The sequence below is a fragment of the Rhagoletis zephyria genome, unplaced genomic scaffold, assembly GCF_001687245.7.
Source record: "Rhagoletis zephyria isolate East Lansing unplaced genomic scaffold, Rhagoletis_zephyria_1.1 Rzeph_scaffold_00121, whole genome shotgun sequence".
Taxonomy (NCBI): domain Eukaryota; kingdom Metazoa; phylum Arthropoda; class Insecta; order Diptera; family Tephritidae; genus Rhagoletis; species Rhagoletis zephyria.
The window spans coordinates 254,748-278,855 of NW_016157205.1; the positions used below are offsets into that span (position 1 = coordinate 254,748).

General features: G+C 37.8%; 1 protein-coding gene across 8 annotated transcripts in view; it reads left to right on the plus strand.

The window, feature by feature from the left end:
* The window catches only part of ct (homeobox protein, cut), a 282,653-nt gene that overhangs the window by 132,316 nt on the left and 126,229 nt on the right, over positions 1–24,108 (plus strand). For all 8 annotated transcript variants that reach the window (XM_017635243.1, XM_017635235.1, XM_017635223.1 and 5 more), the window contains exon 3: positions 17,343–18,659. In XM_017635243.1, coding sequence (XP_017490732.1) covers positions 17,343–18,659 — 1,317 coding nt within the window. The remainder of the gene's footprint in view (positions 1–17,342; positions 18,660–24,108) is intronic.

Below are 24,108 nucleotides of genomic sequence, written 5' to 3' on the forward strand. Positions count from 1 at the left end.
TAAGTTTTGAAAGGGTTTCACATAAAAAATCAAGCTATGAGTCCACGCCAACTTGATATAGTAAGCAAACAGATATGTATTCACACATTTACACAGCCTGAAAGTATGCAAATAAGTTGATATGCTTGTAAAGTTATTATTTCCAAGCAAAAATCACGGACACAAGCAGCTTCGTTTCGAATCTGTTTATGCTACATATGTAGCTCGGGCAAATAAATGCACACATTCCCGGCAAAAGTAAAAACGCCTAAATGTATGCTACAAATAAATTGGCTTTTGTCTATTGTATTGATAGGGAGTGGTTAGCAGGGTAGCAAAATGCGAGAAATAGACAAAAAGTAAGAGAACGAACAGTGAAATAAACTATGGGAAGTGTTTGAGTATACTTTTCCTCTTCCTACTGTTCTTCTACGTTTTAAATTTTTCATATTTTTCTTTCAATGTGTCAAAATGGATTAATTTTTGTTTGTTTCTATGTCCCTTTGCTTATGTGAAAAATTATATTTATTTGTATGTAAGAGCTAGCAAACTAACTGGCATGTTGTGGCGGCAACTGTACTTCGGCTGCTTGCTGCACATAAAAGTATTCGATTTTTAATGTCTTGAGTGGCGACGCCGCGCTGGAAATGAAATCAAACAAAAACAAAAATAAAAAGAAAACAACAATTTGCTGTTTTTTTAAGTGCCGCTCTCTTTTGCATCCACCTCCTCAGCCCTTCCAACAGCTTCCTAGCAAAACCAGACTTGATAGCAGCATATAGGCTTATGTGAGTTGCTGCCACTGCTGCTTATATGGCATAAAATTAGACAATTTCTTCTAATTGCCATATGAGGAAAATTGCGTTTAATGATGAGCAAACATACGCACGCACACACACACACACACACTCCTCCCACTGGGAAAATAGGTAAGCACCTTGCGAGGTAAGCCATGTTTTCTTTCAGTTTTTAGTACCAAAATTGTCATCATGGCCAATGTCATCTACTAGTAAAGGGCAAAATGAACACCTCCGAAGACACATTACGTTGTCAGTTGCAAAATAACGTGCAGCCGAAGTTATTTCCAAGCACCGAACTACTCCGAGCGACTGCTCTGCATTACACGTAACTTACTTTGTAAAGCGGCTCAGAAGTATGTCTGATACCAAATGTACATTCTAAATTCCTACTTACATAAGGCGGCCATGCCTTTGTAAAAGTAAGGGACGTTCGGCAGGGAAATGGTAATGACTGCCAGGTGAAGAGTAAGTTGCTAATAAGGTATTATTACGTGCTCCTAATTCCCACTGGGCCTATATATACGTACATATGTATGCGCAAACATGCTTTCAAGCTTTTGCTTTCAAACAAATAAATACAAACTTGCCAAGGGTGTCTTCTTCGCATTCTGGCTGCTTGTTCTTTTTCACATTTGATAGCTTGATTGCTTCTGTTCACTCCTTCGATTTGCTGTATGAAAAAGTTGTCATACAAAAAATGTATATAAATTTTAAAACAACACTGCAATGAAAGGGTTGCTGCGCCACCAATCAGCCGGCACAGCCCAAGCCAACACCACCACTCAAACGCCATGCAAAGCTACGAAACAAGCTAAGTATGTAATTTTTAAGCTGATGAGCTGTTGCCAAAGGAAAGTAATAAATACTTACTCGTACACAAATATCTAAATACATACGAAGTCAAAGAAGACGTAGGCTGCCAAGGTTGTGTGACATAAACAGGCATATAAATTTGCATACAAACATACATACGCACACATATGCAATTTTTTATAATTATTTCCTTATTCATCTCTGCGCGCTGCTGTCTTCAACTCACTCCTTACCAAAGCTGCTGTCATTTGTTACTTTCTAACTAGCTCCGTGTAGCTTCGATAGAACTTTTTTCCCTGTTCTTTAAAGCCTGCCTCCTTACAAAGAAGTTTACATTCATTTATTTTTGTAAGTTTGTATGCCTACGCTGCCTTTGAATTTTGCTACATTGGCATTCACGCCGAAATCTTTTGTTACTCGAATTGACAGGCTGCTTTTCTTTAGCCGCTGTCAGTTTTTTTACGCTTTAAAAATCTTCTCCTTACCCCTCTATATCTGCCCACATATGCTTTCCGCCTCACTCCTCGGCGATTTGTTTTACTTTTAAGAAACTTTTAATCGTTACACTTGTTGGTGGTGGGAGAGATTGAAATTCTTTTTGATATGTTTTTGTTTAATGTGTGTGTAATTGGAAAATATTTCAAATGTTGTTGTGGAATCAAAACTTCAGTCTACTTAGGAATGGAGCTTAGTGGCGAAGAAACGTTTTTTCTTTTTAACAAATTATCAAGCGGATTGTTTTTAAACTTTCACAAGTCAAAGATAGCAGTATATATGTTCTAATATCCTTCCTCACACCTCGACAGGATATTGTTTTTGTCGAAAAAGAGTAAAGAAAACCGTTCATTTCTCTACATCTTACTTCATCACCCGCAAATCATATCAAATACAACTTCTTTCTCAAACTGCGCGCCCTTACTAGAATGCCTATTTTTATAGAAAAAACATTGCTTTTTGAAATTTGAACCAACGTATATCCAATATTTGAACCTTCTAGCTACTCTTTTTCTAAACTAGAGCTGGTTGACTAACGGGTAATCTAGTCATGTCTGTTCATAAATTTATGTATTCTGAATAAAGTAACCCCGAAACTCTATAGATCACTTCATAGCTAGGCGAGTTAGACTCCTACCAACAATTTTATCCACATATCAATGTTTTCTGCACTTCTCAAGCGGCTAAAGAAATTTCGTATACTTACTAAAGTCTTTATTTCCATTGATTAAGAAGGCTTTTTTGAAATTCTAAACTTTCTAATGAAATAATTAAAATAAATCGCACTCATCTGCGTAGCGCATGGATTTGTGCTGATTATATCCCACCTAATAGAGCTTTGACCACCACAGAGAGAGCTTTTACGCTCTGCGCCGTCATATAAAATCTAAAGAAAGCTTTTGAAAGCTATTAAAACCTGCATTAAACCGCGGTTTTTCTTTAGAACGTTTCTTGATATCGTAACTCAAAAAAATATAATTAACAGAGGCTCCATATCTCAAAAGCTTGGTTTCATTAAAACACCAAAGTCAATGACAATATAGCAAAACCAATTGCCCCTAGCTAAAAATGCGCTTCGACATAGCGTAGAAAAATCAATTTTTGTATTAGGAAGTCAGCTAATTTTTTTGAAGGATTTAAAACGGATGGTATTAATTTCACTAGGCTACTTGAAAAACCATGAATTTTCCACAGAACGTCTCTTCGGAACAGTATGAAATTGTTGTTGAAAAACCGGCAAGTGTATAGGCTTTCTATCTAACAACGGTTAGTTGCATTGAAAAACCGACGAAATTTTAACCTCAAAAACAAAAGCGATTGCCCCCAGCTAAAACAATGCGCTTCAACAGCCTGCTTGTGACACACTTCAAATATTGAAATGTATTTTTTCTTGTTGTTTTTTAATTGTAAGCCACAAGCATACGCTGATTTGACGCAAATGAGAAATCAATGAGAAATGTGTTGCCAAGCTAAGAAAAAATACAAAAAGTAAAGCGCAGCAAAAAACCTAAAAAAAATAATAAAAAATTAAAAACAAAGCAATCCCCAGCAAACAATCAACTGTCACAACTGTCACTTGAAGGCATTTTTGACAAATGCAAAACAAGAAAAGAACTCAATACAAAAAATGTAAGAACTCTACAAATAATTTTTGCAAAAAAAAAGTCGCAAAAAATATTCAACGCAAACCCGCACTTCATTGATTCGCTTTGATTTATTGTGCCAAAAACCGCCCCTATGCGCAGCTAGCCTGCGACAAGGATATGCAAATATACGCCTACGCATACAGACGTGCATTTAAGTGATTCTAGTTGTGTGCGTGTGTGTGGGTGAGTGTGTATGTGTATTTGAGTAATTATTATGGCCCTTCAAACAGCTTTTGCTGCTTGCTATTCCGGCTTTCAAGTACAGCCACAATCGAAATAATAATATCCATACTAATTACAATGGTAAAAGGCGCACAATTAACTCGAGATCGAGAACCACATACGAGCATATGCATAAGTACATTAGGGTGCATCACTATAAATACAAAAAAATATATCGGAACTGCTTTTCCGTCGAAATTTTAACATCTGTTATATTTGAGACTTGCGCCAAAATATTAAAAAAAAAATATTAAGATTGACATGAGTTGAATCGATTTGAAAATACCTAAAAAAAATGGAGTTTTTTGTTTTTTTTTCAAAAAACACATCACATAATGGAAGAATCTTCAAAAAATCTATCAACGGAATCCAAATGATGAGATTTTTGGAGGTATTATCAAATCGGCTCGGCTCACTCAAATCTTGATATTTTTCCGAAATATTTTGGCGGAAGTCTTATAGCCTTATTTATAAAAAATAAGATAGGTTTAAAGAGTTTTATCAAATGACGTTTTCATATACATTTTTCAGTTTATAAATCATTTTTTTTAATATGGCAAAACCGCACTTGATGCACCCTAATGAACATGCGTACAATACATGTGAGCATAGGCCACCATACACATAATCATATATGTATGCATTTGATTATGTTTTTGATGCAAAGCAGCATGTTGCATGATGTCATTGTAAGCACTGCAGCTGGCTATGTGTCGTACTATGTTCGCGCGCGCGCTGCATGCCACAAGCATAGCGACTTGCTGCCACTCAATATTTTACATACTTACATACACGTTTACTTGCTTGCAATCTTGAAATTCTTTATGTCTTTCTTTTTTGCAAAAAAGTCAGTTGTGTATTGAAAAACGTAAACAATTCGCCACATTGCAACAACAATGAAGTGGCGAAATTGCAGCATCAGCAGAAACTTCGTACGTGTGTGTATGGATGGTAAAAGTACCTTTTTGTCTTTGTTTTCTAGACGCGTCACACTGCTCTTGAGCTTGCCTTGTGTAGCGATTTTGTTTTTTTTTTGCTATTGTTGTAAGCAAAATATCGAAATAAGGGTACTTCAAAGTATTGTATATTGGTGACATGTGGCTGGCACGAGGCTGGGAACAGCAGCAGGCAGGCTCAAATAAAAAAAAAAATTGCTTCAAAAATAGGCTTTTGAATTTTTGGCGCACTTTTCGTTTGCGATTTGCGTGCTTTTTTCCAAAGAAATTGTGGCTTTTTTTGTTCGAAATATACCCACTCGATTGGCAAAGCAGATATGTATTGAAAACTGATTCATAAGGAGAGTATGAGAATACGAAATATTTTCAAACATTTGCAACAAGAGATGGATTAAACCAACCAGGTTATTCGTAATCTTAATTTCAACACAGTACAATGAAGACACTATAGCTGTCAGAAGCAAAGCTTTTGTAAATGCACACACGCAGCTTAGGTTTATCAGAAGAGTAGATCCATACTCAAATCAGGCCAATATAGACGCGTTACGGTACCATCTACTAGGGTTATCCAGAAAATCCTAACCTGTATATTGAGGGTCATCTTATTCTTTGGTCTAGGGCATATCTATCAGCGAGCTTAAAGCTTTTAGGGCTAACTGACTGTCGGAGAATACGAAGACTTGTTTTCTCTCCGTAAGTATTTAAGCAAAGCTCTGACCTGACTCCTAGATTACAAAATTTCCGCTTCATATACCTATGCTGCATAAAATTTGCCCTCTGCGCTTCTTTGCATAATTAGCAGGAAAAATAATTGCGCAGACATTTGAATCTTAGACTTATAAAATGAAGCACTTGAAACGTCATGTCCCAGATTATGGATGGGGACGATATTCGTCCTCGAAGGCGTACAAATTTTAGAGTACTTAATACGTCGACAGTCACATATTTAGTATATGCTCAGAGGTTTTCTCCGCCAGCCCACACAGGACCCTGCAGTCCCGACTTCTTAGAAAGTCCTACTTTACAAGGATAGTATTCCAGCTTACATCGTCTGATCAGGTGTCCAGTACTAGGGACTCATAAATCTTTCCGATTGCTTTTTGATCTTTAGCCTACCATGCAACGTGAGAGCCTTCTCCTTTCTTAAAAACTCTTTTATATATACATAAGGTGGAGCACAGAAATTCTGAGGATCATACAGACTCCATAGCTTGTCTACCCCTCAGTACCTCACAAGATAGCCGTTATACGTGTTGATAGTTTGTCCATTTTTGCTATCTGTACAGCACCTGAGTCCGCTCTGGAATCAAAGCCATAATGACCAATACTTATTGCCTTAATCCGCTGGACCACTTTAAGATCACCTGTAGGCTTAAAAGAAGTTGGTGCTCGCATCATACTCTGTGAAAAGAGATGGAAACTGCTGGAGGCAAAGATTTTTCATTATAGATTCTTCTCTGATGGCACAAAAATGTTCGATAGACCAGTTTCTGGAGACTATATCGAAAGTTGTGATATTCCTTGCCTCCTAATTTCATAAACTAGGGGCGAAAAATATGTTGAGGACAGCCAATGTACATACATTAAGGGTATTGGCCAGATTTTTGACTACTTCCAGACTAGCTTGGCAATGGAAGTCTTGACCACATTATGAATTTAAATGTCAGGCGCCATGGAAGTACCGATGTGATAAGACAACGGAGTATTTGGCTAGAAAAATCTTAGACGAGCTGGGTTAGAAATCAGTTCTAGTACTCCTGCCGTGGGCCATCAATCTCCAGATCTTCAAATACTGGCAAGTATCGTTGAGATGTGGTTAGGCTAATGCTTGTCAGAAGTAAATGAGCTAACGGTACAGCTGGCTGCTTATAGGAGAGAGTCAAAAGCTTAAAAAGCTCGCTTACAGGCACTTATCTTTAGTTTCTAGGGTGGGAACTGAAGTGAATATTGTTTTTTATTATTTGACTTTTGTAAACCTCTTTGTGGAAAATAAGCATCAATTTAACGAAAGAACTTAACCACAAATGATTAAGTCCATACAAACCTATATGCAGACCAATAATGTTCGTGTGCATAAATACGTATGTATATGCACACGTGTGTAGGTAGATCACCAAATACTCCTTTGTAAGTGGCCGCATTACTGCTTTTAACAAACGTCAAAGAAAAACAGTACCACGTACCACGTTAAGCGCGACCATGCTTCCGTATATATGCACTTAACTTTTGACTTTTGCACAATCAAAAGTGAAAAAGGATGAAGTTAAAATTAAACAGAGAGAAAGGAACCTCAAAAAACACATTTGCAGCAAATGAAACTCATCGGAAAAAAGTGTATGTAGTATTAATAAGTCGTATGTATTTAAAAAAATTTAAAAACAGAAAAATAATAATAATTAAAAATACGGCAACCACTTACTTTTTGAGCGCACTGTGAAAAAATTTACGATTCAATAGCGAAAAATATTAATGTTGAAGTAGCTTATCAAAAAATAAAATAAAAATTACTTGAAGTACCTCAAAACATATGTATGTACTCTCAAGCAAATAGAGGAATTTTAGGTTTGAGTAAGTGCCTGTAGGGGGTTTAAGAGACGTGCACGTACATACCATGCGGCATATGCTATCTACATATTTAGTACTCCAACAGCATTTGTTTGCGTATTAAAAACTCCTACGCTGAAAAAAAAAAAACCATAGCCGAACGAATATAGCAATGTTTGCAAGCCTTTATTTTAGCTCCATTGAATGCATTGAGCACGCAAGCAGGCAGCCGAAATTCAACCAACTACTTTTTTCGCTGCCTTGCCGCCGTTACAAATTTGCAATCCTTTTTTACGGAGGCAGACTTGGAAGGGAGTATGTATGACTGCCAAAAATAAAGTGCGCCAAAAAAAGTTTAAATTCTGAGACAGAAGATATAGAGCCATACTTACATATGTACATACACACATTCATACATTTGTTTACATATAAAGACATTCGCAAAGGTTGAAAATCCACCCGCATTTTAGTTAATTAACTCACATGGATTCACTACGCTTTGCTTTTCAAATGCTAACTTGTCAGTGAAAAAACCCAAAAACACCAAAAAGGGGAGAAAAGTAATGCAGAAAAAAATGTTGTGTGGGTTAAAGAGATAACAAAAAAGGTAAAAGGCACACAAATGTAATGAGCACTTTGGAATTTGTTCGAAATTTATATTCCCATACATTAATTGATTTGTTGAAGAATTCTATGCTGGTCACTGCTACTTACTTACTTAGGCAGCTTTTTAATAAATTTTTACCAAACAAATAGTCAACAATATTTCACTCAGCTTTCGCTCAGTTTTCACCTAAAGCTCTTCAACTCCTTTGATTTTCTTGCCCCTAATATCGTAACTGATATAAAAAACGTTTGGTTGCATAAGATTTTGGTTGAATAAGCTTTTTTCGTTTCAAAACGTTACACAGCTTTCACTTAGAGCTCATCAGTCTCACAGCTTTTCTTGTTTCCCAAGGACATTAAGGAAATTAAGAGTCACGGTTCCAATTATTTTTTTTAGGGAACAAAGAGTGAACTTTAATACAGTCCCATATCTTTTTCTGGCTTCCAAGGACATTACGAAAATTAAAAGTCCTCGGTTCCAGAATTATTTATTTGAACGCACCTATTTTTCTTTTCAAAAATTTGTAACAAGGAAACCAACAGTGAGCTTTAATATAGCTTACCCTTAAAACTCTTCGGCGCAAATTTTTAATTACGCCCAGGAAGCTTTTTTTTAATTTATACCAAGCTTTCACACAGCTTTCACTAACATCCTTTCAACTGAACTACTTTTTTTTTGCTTCCCAAGTCATATTAAAAATAACATAAGTGCTTTGGATTCTAGACTTATTAAGCTGTTTTTTATTATTGTGTCAAGAAAACAGTCGATGAGCTTTCATACAGCATTCATTTACCTCTCTACAATTCCTTTGCTTTACCTGCTTCCCTTTTCATTGTGAAAGTTACATGCGAGCTTTTAGTAGTAACAAAATTTAACCAGTCTTTTTGGGTTTAACAAATCTTATCAAAAAAAGCAATTGCTGGACTTTCACACCGCTTTCACTTACACCCCTACAACGACAATTGTTATTTTGGGGTTAAAAAATGTATGTGGCTACAGATATATTTAACCAGTATTTTTGGGTTAAAAAATTATATTAAGAAAACAGTAAGTGAGCCTTCATACCGCTTTCAAGTATCTCCCTACAATGCCATTGATTTTCTTGCTCCCCTATTTATGGCGAAAGATACATGCAAGCTTATAGCCGTAAATATATTTAAACGGACTTTTTGGGTTAGACATACTTTTACCAAAAACAATCGCTGAACTTTCACACAGCTTTCACTTGCAACCCTACAACAACAATTCTGATTGGTAAATTCAATTGGTATTTTTGGTTTAAAAAAAAATTGCATCAAAAAAGCGGTCGCTGAGCTTTCCAAGAGCTTACCCTTTCACTCCATAATTCCATTGCTTTTCTTCAAGCTTTTAGTTGCATACTGGTTTTTTGTTTAAAAAAGCTGTATCATGAACAAAGCCAGCGAGCTTTCACATATCTTTCCCTTAAAGCACTTTTCTCAAAGCAAAAACTACTCTTCATTTCTATCAACTTCCTTTTTTCACTGAGCTTCTTTCACTCAGCTTCTATCTTAAAGCTACTTTAACTGTTTTTGTTTTTATGCTTTACACACCTGCTTTATTTCGATTGTTTGGCAATCAAAACTTCTGAAAAAGCTAAAAAAAAAACCAGCACAGCTTCTTTGCCTATTCACCTTCCCCTCACTCGCTTCAACTTTTGCTTTACCAACGTCCAAGCGTTTCATAAATGCTTCCTTTTCAACTGTCTCTCCCTCGCCCTTCCATTTAACTAACTAAACCAGGCACGCTGCAGACCTTGGACGACGCCAAACAAGTGCCAGCGTTCTCACGAGGATTGAATTTCAACAAGTGCTAACCAAGGCTACAACAACAAAAAGACAGCAAACATACGCAAAGCAAAGTGAAGCAGTGCCAAAGCAATGAAGAGCAAATGTCAAAGAAGTGGCGAGACGAGACAAGAACGAGCAGCCGCATTGAGTCGAGCCGAGTCGAGAGACTTAGTTAAAAGCAGACAAAAGGCAAGGATACAAAGGAGGCAAAAACAAACAAAAAAATAAGGCAACAAAATTTGAAAAATGCCAAAAATAGAAATAGAAGCTGGACACTTTTGCTTGCTGGCTTCCTAGTAGTTGGAGACTTATAGAGCTTAGTGTTGATTATTAAATATTTATTTAATTTGCCAACGATGAAGAAGGAGAAATCGTAAATGATTTAAGAGTTAGAGTAGTATTTCCTTGCTTGAATGAAGAGCAGCATGGAGTCTGATACTGTCTTGTAGAAAGTACCAAAAGGTTTCTGGTTTTAAAAGGCAAATGAAAAGGTGTCGTTTGGGTAACCTTCACAAGCCGGACATGTATTGGTTATGTCGAAATCGAGTCTGGATAAGCACGAGTTTAGTGTGTTACAATATCCTGGCTAACGCTAGAGTTACGCGGAGTTTCGGTTGGGTTTGTACTCCAATTACGATGGAATTCACGGGCCAAAAGTTTAAAGTTGGTAACAGAGTCATAACAGATGTCGTTGATGGCTGGCTTGTCTGTAATTCTGGTCCAGCGGTCGAGTTATTTATGTCTAGATCACGTTCGTGAGTAGGGATACAAATTTTGGGGAGAAATGAACGTCGATGTTAAAATGTTTCCTATTTCAATGGTTAGTTTTCAACCAATAAAAATTCAAAAAATTATATTTTCTAGTAATTGAAAATGTTTTAAATTTTATAAAAAAAAATTGTTAGTGGAAAATAATTAGATTGTTCACACTTGCTTGGTTATCAGGTTATCTGGGTGAAAATTATTATTCTCTAGTGTGTTTTATTGTTGTAAACTGTAAAACAAATATAACCATATAACCAGATAACCTGATAACCAGCCAAGTGTGAATACCCTCAATAAATTTGGAAAAATGTAAGAAAAAACATCCACTATTTTGGATCAGTCATTTAAAATTTTTCAACTATATTCAATAGTCATGTATGAAGAGTCACTCAATCTTAATAAATGGTAAGCATAAGGGAAATTTCAGTTTAGTCCAAAAAAACCAATGAATTCACTGACAAATCAATTTCTCAAACTTTTACTGATTTGAAAACTTTAAATTTTCTTTAAAATTCTAGTTAATGGAAACTAAGGAACTTATAAAAACTCTATTTCAAACACAAAAAAATACTGAAAATTATTAAAAAAAAAGTCATTAAAAATGTGTTTGTGCTGTTTTTATTTTATTTTGAAAAACTTAAAAAAAAATAATAATTATAAAAGAAACTACAAAATTTAACAAACATTTTTAATAATTCATTCGCGCCTTAAATATACTGCACAAATGTCAAAAAAATTGGTAATAAATATATATCGCTTATTTGAAAATTTAAAATATCTTAAAAAAAAAACCATCTTTTCTTACGTTAATGGAAAATAATGAAATAATAAAAACTTCAATTCACCCAAAAATTCAAATTGATAGAAAATCTTAAAAAAGTCCAAATAATTATAATTATTTCCATGTTACTCCAATATGAAAATTGCACCACTCAAGCTTCTCAACTTCTTTCATTTTTCAACACTGCTTCCCTCAAATCCTTAAAAAAAAAATTTATCCTACTCCACCAAGCTCGCTGGCCTCCTTCAACTACTTACAATACTAGATATATCCCTTTAAGCAACGCCACTCGCTGCGCGCACAACACCCTCCAATCGCCACATTACCACACTCATTAGGACTTATGAATTATTAAATAGAATAATAATCGATTTTCAAGTGTTTTTTGTCGCGGGCCACACCAACCCTTCCTGCTTTACGAAAGCTAAATGAGGCTGCTGAGGAAGTTTTTTTTATTTTAAAATAATTTACGCGCTTAAGCCACAAAACGCAACAAGAACAAAAACAAAAACAGTAAACACAACAATATTAAGCGCGGCGAGGCGAGACAAGTCCTGTCTGGCTGTTTACAAACGTCAAAGTACGATTTGTTTTTGTAGCTGTCTGGCAGTAGTACTACTACACGGACCTAGAAACACAACTTGCAGCGATTTTATGCTGTCACTGTTGTAGTTACGCCACTTGCAACTGCTACCCACAATCGCCAGAGCAGCCAACAACCAACCGCTACTCTCACTTTCCGCCGCACGCCATGCAACTCGTTAAGCATCTTTTAAATATTATAAATAAATGTAAGCGAAAAGTATTTATGATGACAAATATTGCCAAAGGCTATTCGCTAGACGGCAAAACATGCCAGCAACATACACAGAAACCCATCAATAAACAAGCAAGCAAGAAAACGTATAAACAAAAACACAAGCAGCAGCAAATACTTGACGCAGCAGCAACCGCATGTCGCTGAGTATCCGAGAGCCTCAAATCCGTGCCCATTTCACAAACCGGTGAGTGGAATGCTAGCAGGAGTGAGTAAAAGACAAAGCATTATCAAAATCATCAACAAACACGCGATGTAGCGATGGCGATGGCGAGCGGGGGTCGTCGTCAGCCAACATTTTGGCGTTATGACCAAAAGTAAAATCCTTCCATATCCTGTCAAAGCAACAGCATCAACAAGGAACGTAACTGTCGTAGTCATCAGCAGCATCAATCGTTGATGAGTGACGACTGGCGACGGAGACGGAGGCGAGACTGCTGCCAAAGTAACGCAGCATTGCCCTCTTCCCACTACTTTAAATACATACTACACTATCGTTTCACGGCGTTCGATAGCGCTTGCTTCCTTCGTGCTGCCTGTACTCGCTGTCATTTGTACAAATGGATTTTTAATACCGCAAACCAATACAACGGTAGTTGGACAGCATTTGGCAACAGCCGTTGTGGAATTCCTGGTGCTTGATAGTTTTTTTTTTGTTTTCAACAGACTCAAACTGCATGCTTGGAGCTCCTCATGCCCGCCGCTCATACTAAAAACTTGACTGATAAACATATTCAGCTTTTGCCCAAAGTGAAACTACTTCTCTTTTACTTGTACCATCTCGAGCTCGGCCTCACATTCTTACTCATCCTGACTTAGTCCTTGGGCACACTCCTTTCCCCACGCACTCTCTGCTCCCCCTTATCCATCATACTAATCTCGTTCGTCATCTACAAATCTACTCAGCATCAGTTCTGCTTGCTCTACACTTTTTCCTGCTTTAAACTGTTTCTCTTCAGTTCTCTCTCTCTCTCCATTTATTCCTTTGCTATTCCTTTCCTTACTTTTTCAACTCCTTTAAGCGCAACAATCTCTGTTGTTATTCCTGTTATTCGTCGTCCAAAGCACACACATACCATACATAGTACATGCTTTCTCTACCATTCGTCACTTGATTCTTCAAAGATTTTGTCGTGGTTTTCTTGTTTTTGGCCATCGCGTTCCTGGGAAAAATCGCCTGAAGGACATTCATTGCGCGCCAGTTAGGTTGGCAAATAAATGTGCTATTAAAATCCTTTGCCAGCCAGCCAACATTGCAGCGCGTGATTCCTTTTGCGCTTGGATATTATGTTGTAGTACATGTTCTTGTAGTTGTCTGCCAGCCTGCTTGTCTGCCTCTGCGCTCGGTTGTCATTGCTCAAAGTCGATAATGTTTAATCAGCAGATTACAAATTCAACCACGAAGTAAATGATGCGGGTTGGTTTTTGGAAGAGCTAATGCGAAAAGAATTAAAAAGAAACAAAGAGGAGTTTACTAAAAGAGGGCTAAGACTTCTAGGAGAAACAGGTTAAAAGCTCAGTGACGAAAAAACCAAAGTAAAATAATATAGAAAAGTGAGTTAGCCAAGTTAGGAACATAGTTAGCTAAAAAGGGTGTAGCTAAAAAACTAACCCTGCTTGGAGTTCTTTGTTTTCTTAATTTATGTTGAAGGAACTTGGTACATACATAAATTCCTTATTCTACATATAAGAACAGAAATACATATATCCATCTATAACTGGCTAGTTAAGACCCAGCATTTGAAGACTTCGGGATCCATCGTTCTTAGAACAAAACGGATATGACGAAACATGTGATGAAGCCATCGGCTCTGACCGATTAGGTATGTAGCTAGCTACATAGTAACTGGATTCAGATCTACTGAAAATACATATATGTAGTCACTTCTTCCTGCGTTCCCAGTATTCAACGGCTTTAAGGTGGGTTAACCAAACTGATACCGATCTCACGAATATTGATCTTAAGAAATTTAAAGCTACAAAGCTTGAAGTCAATAAAACTATTGTACAACGTGTTTGGCTATCTTAAAAGATAATTAAATGGAATCTTGAAGCATTTTTCAATATTATCGCTGTCGTATGTTGAAATTACTAGCATCTTAGTATGGAACATGATGGCCTGCCAGTTGCAATTGAAAACCTGTTGTCAGGTCCATTCATACCAGCCACCGTTCTGCCTCTGATCTTTCCAATGCGTAAGTTTAGGATCGGGGCAAAGGATCCGGCTTATACAATTTTCGGTGTGTTATTTAAGCTAGAGATTTTCGTAGAGTCAAAAAGCCGGCATATCCTCAACCCTGAGGTCTTCCCTAATATGTTTGCCTAATAATTTGTCTTCTAAAAGGTACCGCCAACTGTTTATTCACTGTTACAGAGGTCAAGACATAGAGTTCTGATTGGTTCGATTACATACTTAGATCAAAACGTGTGTCTTTAATTTATTAAACCGTCTTTATATCAATGTACTAATTTTCGGATTGGATAAAAGAACGAGTTTATGTAGGATTCTCGGGATGGAATTTTCACCATAAAGCTTCGCGCTAAACCAGATTTCTTTGGTTAGGGAGTCAGAAGGCCGAGATGTTCACAAATGTATTATTTTCGAGGATGTGGCTAAACAAATATCTGAAGAGGAGTCTACTGTAGAAAAAGGCCCTGAGGCGCGATTCAACAACGCTTCATTGATCCTGCGGTCAACCTTTTAATTTTATTAAAGGTTTTTGGTCATGAAACCTCAAATAATTAATAATAGATAATAAACAATTGATAATAGATAATATGTAATATATAAAAGATAAAGATAAAATATAACAAATAATAAATAATAGATAGTAGATAACTGATAATAGATAATATATAATAGATAATAGATAGCAGAGGATAGATAATTTATAGTATATAATAAACAGGTAATAGATAGTAGATAGTAGATAATATATAGTGGATAATAGATAATCGGTTATAGGTAATAGATGATAAATAATAGGTTAAAGAATTGAGTGCATATGCAAAAATTACATCAAATACATAAAGAAAACTTTTGTACATGCATCAGTGCTTAGCATGCGTTTAGGCGTTTGGTGTTAGTAGTCGCCCCTAAATACACCTTTTTTATTTCTTAATTTTTTTTCCCCCAAAAATATGTATGTATATTTTTGTTTCCCTTTCTTTCTAAACAAATTATCTGCGCGCTCTTCACATTCTCGTTTTGAAACCTACAATTAACCCTCATAAAATTTAACATCGTTTTGACTCTTTTGGGTTCAAACAAAAATTTATACAAAAAACAATTCGAAAACTATTTCGACAAATTGCGCCAAAAATTATGCTACAAGCACATGCTTATACATGCAAATAAAATTTTGCCTTGAATGCAGTCTAGCGCCTCAATAAGGATAAGCAAAAGTAGTGTTTTCCTCTACCTTTACCTCTCGCATAAACATAACTCTGTCCCTACTAGCAAACGAACAATTCGTAATGACTTTTGTTGTTGTGGTCACTTCCGCTGGGCGAAAAACACCAAAAGTCATTAACAACAACAAAAAAAACTTTAGTGTAGAAATACAATGTTTGGATATTGAAAACGACATAAATTCTAGAGTTAGCCTGAGCATTTGGAGACCTAAGCTACAAACGAAAAAAAAAGGAATGTGAAAAGCAAACCAAAATTAGACATATAAATTGCAAAGCATATGTGTAGTATAGTTTTTGGATTTGTGTTTTTAACAAAAGCGCCCAAAAAGCGCTTCAACTTACAGCTTTTCTCTTACTCCTCCTATTAGCGCTCAATTTGCCTGCCTTTGTGGACTGTCCTGCTAGGCATTGTTTGTTTGTTTGCTTGTTTGTCTGTTTTTACTGCCATCAATGTTTTTCAACGCTTAGCAACTCACGCCTGTTTCTAGTGTACTCCTTACTCCTTTCTCACTCTCTCCCTCTCGCCAACCCCAACTTCCTTTAACTTAGCAGCACTAGTGTGCGACCCTCATTAATTTTACTTTTAAAGTCATTACGGGTTAAATTTGGCCAAATTAATACGTTACAACTTTTGCACCAGCAAAAAAAGGTAGTAAAAGTATGCAAAGGCGTACAGACAAATAGTCGAATACCAATAAAGTTGCTTACCGTTTAAGGCAATCCATAACCTTTGTGACCCCTTCCAAGTGCCCACAAGAATTTCGTCTGTTACCACCCAACTTTTTCGACTTCAAAATTTATAGTTTATCGTTTGTATCGATAAGCTTAACTATAAAATTGCACCAGGCCATTAGTGAGCTGTTTGCTTGCTAGCCGGATTGCCAAAAAACCGCCAGCACTTTGGGCAAACTATTTGAACCCCCGACTAACGAGGAAGCCGAAAGCGCTTGGCTTTGCTTAAATGACTGGCAAATTAGTCTGCCCAAAGCATTGGACCCAGTCCCTTGCAAAAAAAAAAGTAAAACTCCAAGTAACTGTCTGAAAAGTGTTATTGGCACTGGCAAATAATGCCAGCTAAGCAAAATTTATTTGTTGCTGCACTTTTACTTATTTTCGGTTAACTTTGGTTTATGTTAAGTTGGCTGACGTTTGTTTACCGGAAGCAATAAGCTTTCGATTATATCAGCACCGAAATAAAATGGAAATGCATTGAAAATGAAATGAAATGCAATAAAAAGATTAACAAAATAAAAGCCAAAACTAATTGCTGAAGTTATAAGTTGCTAGTGAGGAAGTTTTAGGCCAGCAAGAGGCAGGCGGCATGTTTGCTGCGCAGTTGACTCTTGCTGGTTGTGTTGCCTACAGCCATCAATAAGTTTGTTGGCCACAACTTGGGTGCTGCTAATGGAAATGTAGGGTTTGAGGCTTCATCACAAAGCCTGCAGACTTGGGGCAGCTACATGGCTAACGGCATACATTTTGAGGGGCAGGTTCTGCAGTTAAAGCTGGGTTCTTGAGAGCATATTTTTTGTTCAATATAAATGAATTCAATGGAAAATATCAACCACTATGCTGAGTAAATGATAAAGTGACACTTTTTCTCACAATTTCTTTAATACTTTCTCTTAATCGCCCCACATACTTCACCAGCACATTACTTATAGATTTTTCATTCTTCCTCCACTCTCTTTGCAGCGCGCTAATTTGGCGGATAAGGACGTGAACCCCTTGAAGGATCAATTAACCACCAACACAGACACAACCACCTCCAACAGCACCGACATACCGGCCGACATAGACGACTTTAGCGCCGTGGCCGCCGCCGCGCTAGCCGCCAATAGCAGCGCCGCATCCACAACCACCTCCACAGCAACAACAACAGACAGCAACTCCACCTCCACCTCCACCACAACCACTACCAACCACCACACAACAGTCCCACCAAGCAGCAAGCTGCTATCGCCCATCAGCGCCGCATATAGCAGCGTCGCTGCTGCTGCTGCCGCCGCCGCAGCCGCGGGCTTTAACAGCCCGAATAGCGTGCATAATAACAATAACAATACAAAGCTGTTGAACAGCGTCGCTGCAGCGATAACATTACACCAGAACGGTGGCAATCTACTGGCGGCCACCACCACCAACACACCCTCCCCCTCGCCCCCGCTATCAACTGACGGTTGCAGTATTGCCGCTGCCGCTGCCGCCTGTGGCAATAATAGCGTTTCACCGCTGAGCGCCGCTTTGAACGGCGTCAACGGTTGCCTCAATCCAAAGCTCTTCTTCAATCACGCCCAGCAGATGATGATGGAAGCTGCGGCTGCTGCCGCCGCTGCCGTACAACAGCAGCAATCGCCGCTACATTCGCCCTTGCAGGGCGCACAACATGTGGACGACGATGAAATGGATGAGGATGGCTGCGGCGGTGGTGCGACTGCCGTCGATGCCAGCAAGTTGATTACCAGCCTCACAGCCGAAATGAGGTTGGTAAAGCGAGGCGGAGAAGAAGATGCCGACGGGGAGGAGGAGGAGGAGGAGGAGGAGGAGGAGCAACAACAGGGAGAGTACGACAACGCAGATGCCGACGAGAATGCCAATGCGCGCAAGCGCAGCAAGAATGCGCGAGATTATGAGGACTCGCCGGAGCAGCATAAGGCTGCCGTGGATAATGCCAAGACGAATGTGTGTGGTCAAAGAACTGATGATACTAGCTTAAATTTTAGCAGTAACGATAGCAATAAAACAACTAGTTGTAGTGTAAACAAAAGTAATTTTGCAAGAAAAACGAGAGCAACAAAAGCCAGCAGCAAGCTTGATAGAGCTGCTGAAATTGGTGATGATTGCGTTGATAATGATGATGATGGTGATGACAATGACGCGGATCATGCAGCGGAAGCTAATCGTATGGAAATTGATGGCGGTGAAAGTGGTGAGAGTGGGAAAATCGATGCAACAATCAAGCCAAATGCGGTAGGAAGCAATTATGCTGAATTAATAGCTGCCAAAGATAAAGAGGTAAGTGAACTCAGTAGTGAGTTGTGGAGTGGAAAATATTACGTGTACATGGTGTAAGTGCACAAACATGGCCGGAGAGTCATAGTTTTCTGGCTTTTGAAAACTCAACGAAATGCGCATAAACATTAGACTGGGTCGCGAAAATAAGTTTTCATATTACCCATCCTAGTTTGAAAGCTTCCTTTGACAGGATTTTAGGGTCATACAAATTTTTGTCCTTGGCGAGTCCTTAAAGAAATCGAGTTTTCTTCATAAGACTACTCGATTGCAAAATCTGATACATGGTTGAAAATATAATATGATATGGACAACAACATTTACTTCGTTTGAAAGAGAAATTTCCACTCACTGTAATTTTATATTAATTAATTAAGAAAATGCACCGTTTTTACTAAAATGTGTAGTTTCATGAAAATTTGGGTTTTATTTAATGAGCTAGAAATTTAGTTTTTTTTTAACTTCAAAGGTTAAGGAGGTATTCTAGGGTGAGTTAAGTGATCTGAAAAAGTTGTTTAGTACTCAAAATAAATCGTATAATAAATAAAAGAGTCATGAAGAGAACTCGATTTTGACTGTTTTTGGACTCGCCAAGGATGCAAATGTTGATGACCTTAAAATCCTCTCAAAGTAAGCTATCAATCTAAGGGGTTTAATTACAAAGTGTTTTCTATCGTACGGGAACCGACCCGGTCTAATGCACATAGTACATTTTGTTTGTTCAAAAAGTGACTTTATGAAAGTTTATAGAGTCGGTTTAGGTAAAGAGTGATCGCTGTAAAATGAAATAATAAATTTTTAGACTTCAAATAGTTTTCTTCAGTCGATTGGTTTGCGAAAACTTTGAATCAGCTGGCAGTAGAGTTAGAGCCAAGGGGTATGAATCAGATTCAGCGTGTTAGCCTACAGATTTCAATTACTTTAATTAGTTTAATAGGTATTTCGAAATATTATTTCATAATCTGTTTATGAACCTCGCACCATAGCGCGAATCGAAGTTTGTGGAAAGCATAACGAAATCTAGGGCCCTCGAAGACCCTATGGTCCGAAAGTTGGCATGTACGAGTACAGAAAGCTCTCGCTTTGAATGCATTATTCCTTGGTGTGCCTGCAAACTTCGCGGTATAAACCGATAACAAGGAAGTAATGAAAATTATTTTAAAAAAAGCAGCTTTCATTAATCCTGATCTGAACTGAACGATGTACAGCTTAGGAAAAGTGCTAGCTAAAATGTTTTCAAAATCACTAAAAATACTATAAGGTGTACACTTAATTTTTTAAGTGAAACTCATTTTCACGTCTCCAAAGGCAGTCAGAAAAATTATCGCGACAGAAATAAACATATTAGACAATACAGCGTATAAGTGGAACAGTTTCGAAAAACTAAAAAATTGGTCGCTAACTGAGTTTTAAGTCACTACAGCGGAAGTGTTTCTATATTATATTTATCTAAGTATCCTTTGTAGTGTAAAATGCTTTGGCAAATCTTTTTTACTCTGATATCAGATCTTATATATCAAGACTCCCTAACGAATCTCAAATTGTTCTTGGAATACAAAATTTCCACACGAACTTACAAAAAAGTTAAGTTAAGTGGAAGTTTGAAGTATTAGTTATGAATTACCTTAGATTTTTGAAAATTTGTCAATGTTACTATTTCCATAACCCTATATGTTAAAAAAAATTAGAGCATGCGTTATGAGGAAAAAATAGCGGAAGAGCGCCAGTAAAAAGTTGACAAAAATCAACAGTAACATGTACTACTTCCAACTTGAACTTTATTATGCCTAAATTGAATGGCTACAAATTTTAAATTTTTATGATAATTTTATGCCTTTTTTTTGTTATTTTTTTATTATTTTTAAATGAGCTACCCGCAAACGCTTTTTATAAAAAAGTCACATGACCCTAATTTAAAGGTTTACCAACCTCTCCCATAATCTTGGACCTTTTCACCTCATTTCACGCTAAGTATCGATTTCCGAAACTTTAACAGTACCTTTGTTGCTATGCCATTGCCGATTAGTACCAGGAAAGCTTTAACATCCCAATCGCGAATGTAATTTAATCAAACTTAAACAATTTACCAAACATTTAACAAAAACCTAACCTTTTGAACCCGCTCATATTGTTTCTGCTATTTATGCGTAAACAAGTCAAATAAAAATTGTCAAAATAGAAAAGAAAGCAGGGAAGGGCGGGTGGCCTCTCACCGCTCGCAGGCATTGACAACTAAACAAATAATAAACCAAATTGCCAAACTTTTACACAATTGAAGGCGTAAAAATTGTCTTGTCAATATCATAATGATATGACCTTTTGTAAACGTGGCTAGCTACTTTCTTTTTTACATTTTTTTCTCCTTTTTTCCTGGAACCCCATCTCCATTGGCAAACACGTTTCAAACGGTAAACAAAATACAAAGCACACGACCGCAAAAAAAAAGAAAAGGAAAAGTCCGCGCCCGACAAGACAAAGGCGTTCGGTTCGACTGCGTAGCAGAAAACCCACAAGGCATAGTAACCAATCATCCTCCACCCCCCAAGCAAGCAAGCAAGCAAATCCCTTTCGCTTTTCTTTGATACTATGGGGAGAAAATTAAGCGCTTGTACAAGTCAAAAGTAAACAAAAATACAAGAAAATCATTAAAAAAAACGAAAAATCCAAAAAAGGGCAGCGCGCGAAGAAAAGGTCGCGCGCACCCAAACTGTTTGCAACTTTTCCTGGCGTCTTTCGCTGACTTTTGATCAACCAGCTTTCATTTTCAATATTCTCGCAGCTCCCGAGCAGTTCAGTAGCGAAAAATTTCTGTTTGGGAAAAAATCGTTTTCCAATTGTGCGTAACAGTTTGCCCGCACTTGCCGCCGCCACGCTTCGCCAGGGCACGTAGTCCGGCCAGGCTTGAGTCCTGTGGTTTTACTTAACGCTTAACATTTCAATAAACGTGAAAAAGGGCCAATGCGTGTCTGGAAATGTGTGTGGCTGTGTGTTCCTGTGTGCGTTGAAAGCTATTTTCATTTGCGCTATGCGTTTACCAGTCTGCCACGTCTTCGCCATACCTTGGCCTTTCTATTCCTTTCCTTTACACTTTATAGGAGGTGTGGGTGCTTGAAGTGCGCTTTGTAGGTGTGACTGAAGGACTTGGGAGTTTTTATTTTCTTTTTCTTTTTGCTCACTGCGTGCATTGATAGCATATCAATTACAGCTTGTTTGCATAAGTCAAGCTGATTTTACATAATATTATTGGGTATTTGGCATGGCAGCTGAAGATGGCGAGTGTGGGGTCAAGTATTTGCCTACTTTTTAACACTTATGAGAATGTTTTCACGCTGGTTTTGTTTTGGGGAGGTGGGGGGTGTTTGATTTTTGCGAGACTTCTGCTTTTTTGATAAGTATAAATTATACACCAAATAAAGACCTATACTGTGTACATTTTATAGCAACAGTAGCTTCATCTTTAAAAGTAGGCGTTCCAAAGAAATTCCCAAAGATTTCAAGGCTACCAAGCTAAGTAATTTAAAAAATATTTTAATTTAGAAGCCAAATAAAGATGGTTGTGCTAACAATTCAAAGGTCTATGCGGTAATGAAATTCTTAACAGACGCAGCCCACTTTTCATACCAGACTCGCCAATCACTGCATTGAAAAGTAACGCCACCTTTGGCCAGGCAGCAGACAGCTATCTTGAGGAAATCTTCTCCAGCGTACCTAGACTGAATTTTTGCACAGTTTCAGATATGAAATAAATTATTTTTTTTAAGAGAATTTGAAAGAAATTTTTACTTCACTTCGTAAGCAAATCTTGAAGAAATAATTCCTGGCTACTACAAGATTGCCATATTAGGGCCATTGGGCGTTGGGTCTAGTCCCAACATTGACGTTAAAATACGCGCCCGCATGCCAGATTTCGTTGGTGGTTCTCCCGTATAGAGTACTGGTGGCCAAAGGTGAATGCAGTGGCTGAGTTCCTGCTAGCTCCCAGCCATGTTGATGCTACTGTTACTGGGAAACGGTAAGACTATTAGTAAGCATCAACGGATGCACTGTTGAAACTTCCGTTAGCTTTTGACCACGGGGATACTACTGATGAACGCCCGTGAATGCAATACTGGACCGTTCAGGGCTCTCGGCGATGATAAGACTACTCATAAGCGGCGAGAATGAACTGTTGGGGTTCGTTCAGGTGCTCTCGACACTGACTTCCTACTTAATGCGCTGGTGGATCCTGTGGTGACTCTTGAAAACGGTAAACTACTGAAATAAAAATTATACGGCGCCACAAAATGATTTCTTACTACAAATTTCCATGGGTCTGTTTTATGACCGTCCAAAAAAGTCTATGGAATTTAGACAGATGACTTTTCGAAATCTTCAGCACTATTTCTTCTATCACTCACTCAATAGAATTTCCAATACTTCAAACAACAGTCAATAATTCCTACAATAACCGCTTTTCTCACATGCCCTCGGTGATCCTTCTTCTCCTATCTTACTAATGTAACATTCCATTCTCCCTTCTTTCAGGCACCACAACCGCATGATCAACACATCAACACTGCGGTTCCATTGTTGGCACTTGTGACCTTCTGATTTGTTTGAAATGTCAAAAATGCCATTGATCTTGAGTGTATAACAAAAAAAGAGGGGCCGTCGAAGGCATGACATCATGCAAGGTTGTAGTTATCTTCCTCTGTATGAGAGACTGCTATTTCTTGCAACACTAGGGCAAGTGAACTGGGTTGGGCTCCCATTGCAATCTGCAGTTCAGTTCAAGTTGAAGATGCTCTGCTTTGATTTTTATTCATTTTGCACTCCAAAGTAGCGGGTTTCCTGCGTAGTACTTTTATTTCTATTTTTTTATTCTATTTTTTTGTTTTACGGCTCTCTTATATTCGCTGTTTTATGGTTGTTTTTCTTCTACTTATTAGTTGTTTATCATTTTCCCCCAACAGTCAGTCAGTCAGTCAGCGCGGCTTAGTTGCGGCATCAGTCGTCAGTGTCGAAGCTCTTGACTTTCCCGCTAGATACTTATCCTCCTTAGCAATATATATTATACATACATATGTATGTATGTACTTATATCTTATATATAATGATACATACATACATCCTCACAAGCATCTTACACAATTTATCACTTTGCCTGCCACTTTTAATGACTTCATATGCGCCTTTAAAGCCGCCTCAGCCAGCACAATCCTGCCGCAGTCTCTTCAACTCACCAAGTCTACGTGCTGCTTGCTGGACACCATTGCAAAAACACAAAACTCTTTTTTCCAAGTTCATTGCTTTTATTTTTACAGCCACAAGAATATTTTGCATTTTTTAAATGGCGTGCGCGCGCGCTTTTGCCACTGCCACTTGGCCTGGAAAAGATCCATACGATTTTGCCATTGCTGAGGAGTGTACATACATAGATGAAGATGGAAAAACGACAGCGGACAAAGAAAAC